Source organism: Musa acuminata, chromosome BXJ1-1 (assembly GCF_036884655.1).
Source record: "Musa acuminata AAA Group cultivar baxijiao chromosome BXJ1-1, Cavendish_Baxijiao_AAA, whole genome shotgun sequence".
NCBI lineage: Eukaryota > Viridiplantae > Streptophyta > Magnoliopsida > Zingiberales > Musaceae > Musa > Musa acuminata.
In genome coordinates, this window is record NC_088327.1 from 19,068,448 (window position 1) to 19,080,859 (window position 12,412).

At 33.2% G+C, this 12,412-nt stretch overlaps 1 protein-coding gene across 1 annotated transcript; it reads left to right on the forward strand.

Annotated features, from left to right (window-relative positions):
* Positions 1-5,528: 5,528 nt before the first annotated feature.
* Positions 5,529-10,508, forward strand: LOC103974072 (WEB family protein At5g55860-like). Its single transcript, XM_009388822.3, has 3 exons — positions 5,529-5,699; positions 7,239-7,410; positions 8,224-10,508. Exons 2-3 carry the CDS (start codon positions 7,249-7,251, stop codon positions 10,381-10,383), a joined length of 2,322 nt encoding a protein of 773 aa, XP_009387097.2. The 5' UTR covers positions 5,529-5,699; positions 7,239-7,248; the 3' UTR covers positions 10,384-10,508.
* Positions 10,509-12,412: the final 1,904 nt, after the last annotated feature.

A 12,412-nucleotide genomic window follows, 5' to 3' on the forward strand; every position in this document is an offset into this window, starting at 1 on the left:
TTTTTAACATGATGGATATTTTTTTCGATATTATTCAATTATATAGTTTATTATTGTAAATGTCCAATTCTTGTAATAGGGGTAGATTTTCAATTTCCTCTACAAATGCAAACCAATGTACATAACACTAACTCTACTAAAGTACAATTATATTATTAGCCACTAGGTTTTAATAATGAATAACGTAGTCGCTAGCTAAACGAACAAATTCTCAGTTCAAGTCACTAGCATTTACCGATTCGAAACATTTCTATAAAAAGAAACTCTCAATATATTATAAGTTACCTATAATAAAATAATCTTAGAGAATTAGAATTTGCTCATCTTGAAATTCAAGTGATGGTAATGTTATTGTTGGCAAAACAAATATTTAAGATATTTTTATAAAATATCAAATTTGTCTTCTTAGATTTTGATTATGTTTGACTTTTTAGTTCACACCTTTATACAATTGATTATTAAAATTCATCTTTGTTATTTAGCATGAGGGAAACAAATTAACACAAAATGAAAGATATTTTTTTACAAATATTTCTAACTTTGCCATGTTTGTTTAAAATCATGATAACATCATATTATGACATAAATTATCATGATATACTTGATATTTATTGAAATGTTTTATGCTTTTGATATAAAATAATGAACAAACATCTCCAGTAAGTCAAATTGACAATAATTTCATCCATAGTTTGATATTTTTAACTTGTATGAAGAAGATCATCAACTAGGTTAATGAAGAAGGTGAACTAGATATTATTCATATCATAATTTCTAAAAGTGTGAATTTTTGCACCATGTTTAGATTTTCAGAAATTACAAGAAAGTTGATCGTCAAAAAAATTAAGTTAGTTCTATTTTCAAATAAGATTTCTATGTGTGGGGTTTAGAACCATACCTCGTGTAATTGATCACAAAAAGAGCATAAAGTATTAGATGACCAAAGGATTACTAGCCAATTTACAAAAGAGATGCTTATTCCTCTCTTTATTATATTTATGCACTTGAAGGATATGGAATAGATTTTTTTTTACTTACAATACAACAATATTAGATTATTACATAAAGTATAAGCATTATGTTAAAAGATGACATTATTTCTATAAAATATTTAATTAATAAATATAACAAGCATAGTGTATAAGGTCATAATTATTTATTTAATTTATATATATTTCCCTTCTACCATAAGATATGTTATTGCATACAAAAAAGTTATAATATACAATGATGATTTCAGTCTCTAGACGACCATGGTCAGTTTCAAAAAACTAAAACCTTATATATAACGTTTAATTGATCCTAATCTTTAAAGCAACTCACTTTTGTGATGAACAATTCATCCATCTAGAGATATTACTTCAATATTATAATTTTTTTTTTCAAATAATCAAGTATTGGTCCATCATGTTTCTAAGACAACTTCTCATTAACCTGATGGTCTTCCTCCTCTTAATGACAATGTAATTTTTTCCGGTAGCGTTTAATGAGCTTGCTCCAATATCATCTTCAACATTAGAAGAGTTGGCAAAAATCTTAGGTCAGTAATAACTATTATTTATTTATTTATAGTATTTGAAATACCGTATTATCTAGTATTATTATAGTTTTGATATTAAAACCAATGATAAATAACACCAAGTTCTACTAAATGTGGACCATATAGGAAATATGTTACGTGAAAAGTTATCTTCAATTCTTTTCATTCAATCTAAATGTTTATTTTTTTACTAATTTTACTATATTCGACAATAATTTTTATTACTTCATATACTTGTTAAAATTTATATCTTATTTTAAAATATTTTACTAATTGAATTAATTTTGTTCTTTAGCCATTGCTATCAAAGATGCTATAGTTGGAGATGACGTCAAATCATTCGATATAAAACCTTTTATCATTCCTCATCTATATAATCTTGTAGTCACTATACACCTATAGGTTCATTGCATTAATATTATAAACAATAAACTGTAATGCATTATGCGTTGTTATTATTTTAATTCGAGACGAACTAAAAATTATTAAAATACATGTCTCTCAAATATTATCGATAAAATTGAAATGATTAAATGTGAGCTGGTAGAAAAGATAACTTAAATAAAATTTTAAATATTAACTTTCATCCGTGAAAAATATTATTATAACAATCGGTTCTATGTTTTCTTGAAAAGAAGGTTGGATATAACTATTAGCACATAAAATATAGTTATGTTATTAAATTACATAATTATTCCAATATAATGTATTGTTTCTCAATATTATTTAATTATATAGTCTATTACTGACAATTCGTGAGAGCGGGTTAGAGTTCCAATTTCCACTACAAAAGTAGACCAACACACAAAATCCTCACTCCATTATATTATAACAATATTCTAAGCTCTTATATTTTAACGATGAATAACTTGCATGATAGTTAAATGAAAAAATTTTAATTTCAAGTCACTAGTTGGTAATGAGTTGAAACATTGCTATAAAAAGAAAGTATAAATACATTTTTAGTTGCCCATGATAAACTAGCATTGGACCATTAAAATACACTCATCTTGAACTTTAAGTGGTTATAATCTTAGAGTAGATAAAACTAAAGTTTTGTTAAATTTTTATACAATTGTGACATTTTAGATTTTTAATATGTTTGACTTTTTAGTTCACTCCTTTTAACAATACATTATTAAAATTTATCTTTTTTAGGATTTGAGTAAAAGAATTAGCATAAAAGCAAAGATAAATAATTGTAAATATTTTCAGATTTATTATCTATAAATATAATATTGATAACATCATATTTTGATTTAAATTATTATGAGATAATAGATATTTATTATAAATATTATTCTTCTGATATAAAATAATCAACAAAGGACTTGAACAAGTCATGTTGACAATCAATACATCCGTATTTTAATATTTTTAACTTGTACGAAGATGAACATCAATTATATTCCTAAACAATGTGAACAAGATATTATTCAAATATAAAATTATAATAGTGAAAATTTTCAATTCATATTTAGATTTTTACATATTATAAGAATACTAAATTGACAACATAAAAAATTAAGTTGGGTCTCTTTTTAAATAAGAATTCTATGCGTGGAGAGTTTTACACTATTTTTTATATACTTTATCTCAAAAAGGGTATAACATATTAAACTACTAAGGTATTAATTAGTAATTCACAAAGTAAACTTTAATTCCTCTCTTAGTTACTTTTATGCACTTGAAAGATATGAAATAATTTTTTTAAATTTAAATCTTAATAGTGTTATATAAACTATAAGTATCATGTGAAAAGATGATAATATTCTTATAAAATATTTACTTTATGGATATAACAAGCATAGTTTATAAATTGTATGATGTCATGATTCTTTATTCAACTTTTATACATTTCACTTCGTCCATTTTATACATTATTAGATACTATGGAAGTTACTATATATAATGAAGATTTCAGTTTACATAAAAGTATTAAAATAATATAGTCTTATGCATAAAATTTAATTGATCCTAATCTTTATATTACCTCACTCTTGTGATGAATAACTCATCCATCTACACATTACTTCAATAATATAAAATTTATTTTTTTACGAATAATGAAATGCTAGCACAATAGAACCACCATCCTACAACGGTAAATTAATAGCACACTTACCAACCACAAAATCTAATCTTTGTTCCTTTTTCTAAACACATCTCAAGGTAAAAGGTTGCTCAATTTTTTTTTCTTTTTTTCTTACATGCATAATTCATTCATTATAGATTAAATCCAAGTTCTCTTACTTGGTCATAGCAGCAAGCTTGTGCCTGGGTTAAGTTTGATTAATACCATGATAATTTCAGCTTTTAAAAGATTGATTAATACCATGATAATTCCTTCAACCTCATGAGTCACTACTGTTTAATTTTATTAAGGCAATTATCATGCATAATTGTCTATCGTGAATGCATAAACATGCTAAATGACTTGGCAATTTAATTAAGACAATTATCATGTATAACACACTTATAATTTTGTTGAAGGCAAATTTTATATACAGCACAAAAGAAAAATCAAAGAATCACAAATGGTTAGATCAATATATGAAATTATATTGCTATCTAAAACTTTGTAGGATTCTTTATGCAAATAATTTAGAACATATTAGCTTAAATTGGTCGTATTATCTTGATTAATGGGTTGAAACAGAAAACAAAATGAAAGATAAAAATGTAAGGGTGATTTTTCAAAGAAAAAAAATCCCTTGGGGTTTTCCTGAAAGATTTTCTCCATTTTCATATTTTTTTTCTAGCAACGCTACTTCTTTTTTACCTAATTCCGAATATACTCTTGATTTGAAAATCAAATATCTGTCTCTTTTCTTTTTTTCTTTTTTTCTACCCCAGACACAATATTTTTCTATTTCAATAAAATCTTTTTTGTATTATTGAAAACATTAAAACTTTATTTTTTTTAGGTTGATTCCTATACCTATACTCATAAGTTTTCTAAAAATATTTTTCATAAGGATACATAAGAAAGATTCATTAGATATTTTTAGTTTATTTTATTTTATTTTCTTCTATTACAAAAAATTGTAATGAAGTTACACTATTTTTGAGAATGTGCTAAAAATATTATAAGCTTGTTGAAAGATTCTATAACCTATATAGAAGTCAAATTATTTTAATATTTATTTATTTATAATAGAGAACATTTAATGACTCAAATAATTTGACTTCTATATTATTTGGTATTGTTGACTTCTTAAATATTTTTTATTTTCAAAAATACATATTCAAATAATTTGACATGGCTACATTTTCAAAAACACCCTTTCCCAAAGGGAATAAACTGAAAAAATATTTGACATGGCTACATTTTCAAAAACACCCTTTCCCAAAGGGAATAAACTGAAAAAATAGTAGAAAAATATTTATGAACCATGCTTATATATTATTATAAAAAATAAAAAGAATATATATGATTCCTAAATCAAATATAGAAACCAATCTAAAAAAAATTCAGTTACACTAAATTACAATGTTTTCCGTAATATAAAAAAAGTACCATAACGTTGTAGAAAAATATTTAAACAATAAAAAAATAAAAAAAGAGATAGATCGTTGATTTTCAAATCAAATTATATTTAGAATTATAAAAATAAGAAACTCCGCTAGAAAAATCTGAAAATGAGGGAAAAAAATAAAAAACCAAAAAGTAATCGAAAGCATTTCTGTCGAAAAAATCAATGTTGGGATCCGTATAATATATATATATATATATATATATATATATATATAGAAACTCTATGCCTTGAAATAGTACAAATACTTATCCAACTTTCTTTAGGGACCACCTCGTCGTTGTCCTGTCCAAGAGATTTCCGAGGAAAACCAACTGCTTCTATGGATGCAATTGTGGGCCCCAATAATAGAAGCGATCTCCGTGGGGACGGGCGTTCCGATGACTCCGCTTTACCCCTATCTAGTTCTCTTTCTTTTCGTCTCCCTTCGCCTCGTACCCCTCTCTCTCTCTCTCTCTCTCTCTCTCTCTCCGACGACGACGACGACGACGACGCGCACGACCCACTGACGCCGCCGCATTCTCTTCCATTGCCGGAGTCGTCATCATCATCATCGCCTCTTCTCCATAACTTTCGTCTCCTTGCGCCTTCGACGATCCTTTTGTTGTCATTTCCCCTACGCGGTTTGCTCTTCTATCCCTTCTCCTCCAAGTCTTCTTACTTTGAGCCTCCCGCATTGCGAGTTCTTCTTCTTCTTCTTCTTCTTCTTCTGAAAATGGATTGACGCACTCAATCGGGAGGAAACACAAATTCTTGACATTAATTATTCGTTCGGTACTTGTCGGTGTATTTAGGAAATCTACCATAGAATGAACCCGATAATTTTTATGACGATATTTCTTGTGTGAGGGAGAAGATGAGGAAATCTGGAAGTTCTTGTATATGGTATGAGATTGCAATAACTATTTTAGGGTTATTCCAACAATTATTTCTCATCCTATTTAATTGATTTCTTTGTTCGGTGGATGGTTTCTGCAGGAAATAAGAGGAAGATTTTTTTTTCCCTTTCCCCGTAAAGAGACGTTTTTTGTGTGATGCAAGAGAGCAATGGTTTAGTTATTGTATTATATCATATGCTAGCGTAGGATAAATCCATAAAAATCTTCTAAATTAAGTTTCTTATCTTTTGTCATGTTATTTAATCAATGTGATTTTTTTTTTTTTTTGGCATTGCTAAACGTAAGGGGTAAATTTGGAATTTGATTTTATGGATTTACGGTGATATGATAAAGAAGCTAAACTAGCTAACATCTTCACTAATCTTATGATTGCATAAAATTATTTGTACATGTGCCATTCGTGAAACTTAGAAGCTTAGCCTCTCCCTTGGCTACTAGAAATCTTTCTAGGCTTGTAAGTCGAAGAAGTCAAGTTTGTATCTTGAAAAGGATTATAGAAAAAAATGTGGAATTTGGATTCGATCTCTTCCATGAGTTTGTCTTAATATTTTTGTGAAAGGCAGATAAATGCAAATTTGATCCTGAATACCTAAAAAGTAGCTAAAGGAAGGGAATGCTTCTCCATTACTTTCCTTTTTAGTGGGGTGAGATGTTAAAGATGGGAGCTCTACTCTACCACAAAATTCAATGGACAGTCTCTTGCCTATAGAGAAAGCTTGTCATTATCTCTGAAGAGAGATACTCGGAGTTGAATGGAAGAGTTCAAATAAAAGAATAGAGACATCTGGTTTCTGTTAATCAAAACTCCTGTTACTTTTGCTTGCATTAGTTATACCTTTTACAAGATAGTGTTGGATATTCAAACATGGACAAAGGCATGATCATTTTCAAATATGCATATTTCATTTGTTGAAATCAATGTTTGTTTTGAAGTGGTGACAGCTACATAGATAGCCCTCCAAAATAATGAGATTTTTTATGTATTGGAATCCTACTTACATTTCAGCTTAATTTTTATCATTATACATTTTTAACTCTAGTACAATAGATGAAGCTATTGTCAACTACATATGTCCTGTCAGTGAAAACAGTGTTGTTCTTTTTAGATTCTAAATTCATATTTTACATGGTGAACTTGTTTTTATTTCATTGAATATGCCAAAGTTGCATCTGGTACATGAATCAATTAGGACATATGTAATTGCTTACTTTATTCACAAATGAAACCGTTCCTGATTGTTTATGCTAAACTGATATTGGTAGAAAAAGTGGCATGGAGACAAAAGCTGGACAAAATGGTACAGATTTACCCAAAGCAGAAATAGACACAAGAGCACCTTTTAAATCTGTCAAAGCTGCTGTCAGCCTATTTGGTGAGGTAGCATTTACATCTGATAGATCTACTGTGAGAAAGCCAAAGCCTCCGCCCCCTGAGGTATATGCTCTCCTCCTATGTATTGGAAGTTGGATTGAATATAACTTTACGCATCTAAGTTATCAAAGTATGTAATCAATGTATTTATCCCACTCCGCTAAAGAATTGGGGAGTAATTAGGATAACATCAAGCAATTATATAGAAGATCCAGCTGAGGACGATAAGAAAGATGCAAGACCTAAGTACAGCATCTTGGAGGTTGTTTCAGGTTCTCATCGTGATTCATTTGCAATAATAGTTGCACACTTTAGAAGTCTAGCGGCAAGACTTCAAATCATAACTACATTCACCATGATATAGTTGCCATTATGAATGGAAACTCTCTTTGATGACCATTTGCTTTTTCACTTCAAATCGATAACAATTTATGGTATCAATAATAATGTGTCAGCTCTTTGATATGTATTACTTTGTATACATTTTTTTGGGAGGTGGATACGGGTAACCTGGTGAAATATATCTGCATCAATTACAGCAATAGGCGGCATTATTGTAGCTGCTGATTTTGTTTCATGTATAAGACCTGTTAAACTTTATCAGTAGCGTATCTTCTGGCTCTTAGTTAAACTGCCAGATCCTGGAGGAAAAGGCCGTTGTCACTTGGATTATGTTGTGTTTCTAGATTGCTTAAGAATTTAATACACCATCAATATCATGCATTTAAGATGAACTTGATTTTATATATTTGGATAACCTAACTTGGTCATAATTAAGATGGTTGTGAAGTCCTCTTTGTGGTCTAAATTCTGTAGGCCCGAATAGAGAGGTTAAATGTTTTGTGCAAGCTCAATCAATGTTGTTTATTCTAACAGAGTGGTTTACCTAAGGAGACACAGCTTCACTTGGCTAAGAAGGAGCTTAATAAGTACAGAGAACAGCTTGACAATGCTGCAAAAACTAGGACCCATGCGCTTGTTGAGTTAGAGAGGGTGAGAAGAACTTTTGAAGAACTGACAAACAAGCTCAATGCTGTAAATGAATCGAAGGAACTGGCTCTAAAAGCGACTGACGTTGCAAAAGCTCAGACCAAGAATCTTGAAGATGTGAGCTCTGTCGAGACTAATGGTCATGATGGTGGCTGGGAACAGGAATTCAACAATGCAAGGGAGCAGTATGCGATTGTCGTTGTGGAGCTTAATGCAGCAAAACAAGAACTCAGGAGGATCAGGAAGGATTTTGAGGCATCAACGGAAGCAAAGCTGACCGCCATTTATCAAGAAGCCAAAGCGAATCAGCTTCTTGATGCCTGCAATGAGAATGTTGCTCAGCTTTCTATGGAGATTAGAACTTCTCAGGAATCACTTGCGGATGTAAAGCTTGTCACAGAGCAAGCCCAGCAGGAAGAATCAAATATTCGCTCTGAGAAAGACTCTTCCAAACAGGCCTGCAAACAAGCGCTAGAAGAAACTGAGAGGAAAATGGCATCTCTGAAGAAAGAATCTGATCCTCAAGTTCTTAAGAACCTAGAGGCCAAGCTGGCCGAAACGGCTTCTGAGATTGGAGCTGTGAAGAAGGAAATGGAAGTTGCCCGTGCTTCAGATTTGGAGCTTTTTACGGCCATGGGCGCTGAGCTTGATGGTGCTAAAGGGATGCTGCAGAAACTGGCTGAAGAAGAGAGTTGGTTCAGGAGTTTGGTGGACTCCCTTACGCTGGAGTTGGGAGCTGTAAAGAATGAGCGCGCAGAGCTCAAAGAGAAGGATGCAGAAACTGGATATGTTGTCAGTAACCTTAACCTCAAAATTCAGAAATGCAAAGCTGAGCTCGAGGCCGCCATGGCTGCAGACTCGAAGGCAACTTCAGCATCGGATGACCTAGTGTCAGCTCCCCAGCAGCTGTCATCTGCAGAAAAGAAGAAAAGTGGCGAAGAGCTAAGAGATGAAGCAGAAAAGAAGCTGCAGGGAGCCCCGACGGATGCTGATGTTGCTGTAGCATCAGAGACTAACGTAACAATCTCAAAAGAAGAGTACGAGTCATTGACATGCAAGGTGGAGGAGTCTGAAAGGTTGATGGAGAGCAAGGTTGCTGCTGCAATGGCACAGGTGGAAGAGCTAAGAGATGAAGCAGAAAAGAAGCTGCAGGGAGCCCCGACGGATCCTGATGTTGCTGTAGCATCAGAGGCTAACGTAACAATCTCAAAAGAAGAGTACGAGTCATTGACATGCAAGGTGGAGGAGTCTGAAAGGTTGATGGAGAGCAAGGTTGCTGCTGCAATGGCACAGGTGGAAGAGCTAAGAGATGAAGAAAAGAAGCTGCAGGGAGCCCCGATGGATGCTGATGTTGCTGTAGCATCAGAGGCTAACGTAACAATCTCAAAAGAAGAGTACGAGTCACTGACATGCAAAGTGGAGGAGTCTGAATGGTTGATGGAGAGCAAGGTTGCTGCTGCAATGGCACAGGTGGAAGAGCTAAGAGATGAAGAAAAGAAGCTGCAGGGAGCCCCAATGGATGCTGATGTTGCTGTAGCATCAGAGGCTAACGTAACAATCTCAAAAGAAGAGTACGAGTCACTGACATGCAAAGTGGAGGAGTCTGAATGGTTGATGGAGAGGAAGGTTGCTGCTGCAATGGCACAGGTGGAAGTCGTGAGAGCCAGTGAAAATGAGGTAAGCAAGAAACTTGAGGCAGCTCAGAAGGAGATGGAGGAGATAGAGGCAGCAACAAAGGTGGCACTGAAGCGGGCAGAAATGGCTGAGGCTGCAAAGAATGCAGTGGAAGGAGAGCTTAGGAGGTGGCGAGATAAGGCACAGCAAAGGGCTGGTGAGACACACCAATCAGCAGGAGCATTGCCACCGAGGCCCACAGTTCATAATGTGAAGCCAGGAGAGAAGAGTGAAGAGCACCGAAAGGTTCTTAAAGCAATGGCTTCGAGGAAGACATTCCTGTCCAACCTCAGCGGTATACTTCACAGGAAGAAGAGCCCCGTCGATGGTGGTGGTTCCCCATCTCATCCCCCAGGCGAGAAGCCTCTGTGATCGTGTGCTCTGCTTCTCATTTTGAAACTGCGGAGATCATGCGCAGGCTTTTCTTTTTGTTTGGTGACTTGGAGGTGTTCCTCCGTGGGGTATGAGTCCCTAACACGGTCGTGTCCCAATCTGTGTTGCTGCAAGCAGTGTCATTTCATTTCGCGGGAATTGCATTTTGATTACGATTGTCTTGTGATTTAGGTGGCTCTCAATCAAAATTATATTGAAGGTCAAAGAAGTCACGTACGATAACATAAAACACCAAACACTAGTCTTAACCACATGCTTTCCGCGTGACCATGACAGGATAAGCTTTGAACAAAGACGTCTTGGGTTCTCACATATCACGAAAAGCTTTTAATTGCTAAAATTAATAAAAAGCTTCTAATTCTCATAGTTCATCAAACGATCTCTTGTTTTGAATAGTATCGTGATTATTTCTTCCACTTTTTTTTTCATTTTGATTAGAAAATATATAATAACTATAAAAAACTACAAACTATTTTTTAATATTTGGAAAACTAGGGGCTCATGTCCTTTCTCCGCACCCATGCAAGTCGTCTACCCATTCGGGTACCGTCTAATGACTGGCAGCATTAAAAATGTGGGTCCCGCCGCAAAGTTGGGCTACAACGAGAACCACGAGGGACGTGATGACCACGGGTGCGACGCCTTCGCCTATCCCGGCCCCCTCGCTCACCGTTGATACAACTGGACAAAACGCGGGACCCGATGGGACCCACCGAAGCTCGTGGGCCTGAGCGGCTGGACGAGGAGCCGAGTGACGGCGACGGGACAGCTGGCGGCCGGAGGCGAAGGAGAAGAGAAGCCCTGCGTCGAAGGGAACCCGCACGTGATCCCCCCACCCACCTCCCTGCCTCCCCATCTCGGCCATCGCTTTGGTGGGCTACTCGTCACGGCGTACGACATCAGAGTCGTCGGCCGAAGTCCTCACCCGCCCCCGTGACTCCGACGGCACACGGGACCTGCCACGTCTCGACCGCGACTCGGTGGCGCCACTCTCTCCGCCGCACCCCCAATTCTCGTGCGCCGGTCCGCATAACCATTTTATTCTCATCTCTTTTTTTATGTATTCATTGGATCACATTTGTCCTATTTACAACATCTGACAGATCGCCATCATCCTATTTTCTTAGACGAATTTTCGAAAAATAAAATCAATCTTTTTTTGAATTTTCTTAGAAGTGTTCTTTTTTTTTTTTTTTTAATTTTTTATGTAATATCTGAAATATTCTGAACTTGACAAACAGTCATCTATCTTTTCTTTTTTTTTTTTCCTTGTAGATTGGATCATAGGATAAATCGGTCCAATTATAATATTTTTAATAATATTAAAAATATTATTATATATTATAAAAATATTTATATTTTATAATATTTTTAATACTATCAAGAAAATAATATAATATAAGTTTAAAAAATATAACGTAATATCTTTTTACTATGCTATAGTATTTTTATGGTATTATAGAAAATATCATAACTAGTATTAAAATATTAAAATATTAAAATATTATAACTAGTATTAAGATTGATCCAATGGTTAAGGTATTCTATGTATCAAGCAAAAAAAAAAAAGAGTTGTTAAGAAAGGATATTACTATTTATAATTCTCATCTTATTATTTTATAATTTTTTATTTAAAAATTTTAAATTATCTCAATCTTATTTAAAAAAATTAAAATTTCTAAACAATCCATTTATAAATGAACATAAATATCCATCTTTTTTCTCCATCTCTTTTTTTTTTCTCCTTCTACTCCTCTTCTTCTTTTTACTCTTTATTCTTCTTTTCTCTTCAAAAGTCAGCGAAGATGGTGATGATAAAATGAGGGACTGTGAGGATAAAAAAAATAAAATCAATAACACTACTAAGGTTATAAATAATAAAATAAAAAAATTTATTATTTGTAAGAAAATTATCAATAACAAAAGGTTGTTGATAGTAAAAAGAGATTATGAACAGTAATTTTTCTTAAGAAATTTTGAAAATAAGAATACTTCCCCAAAAAACCCC

Coding starts and splice junctions, on each gene's coding strand:
- LOC103974072 (XM_009388822.3), top strand. CDS start 7,249: ATGGAGACAAAAGCTGGACAAAATGGTACAGATTTACCCAAAGCAGAA. Junction 7,411..8,223: donor CAAAGCCTCCGCCCCCTGAG/GTATATGCTCTC, acceptor TTATTCTAACAG/AGTGGTTTACCTAAGGAGAC.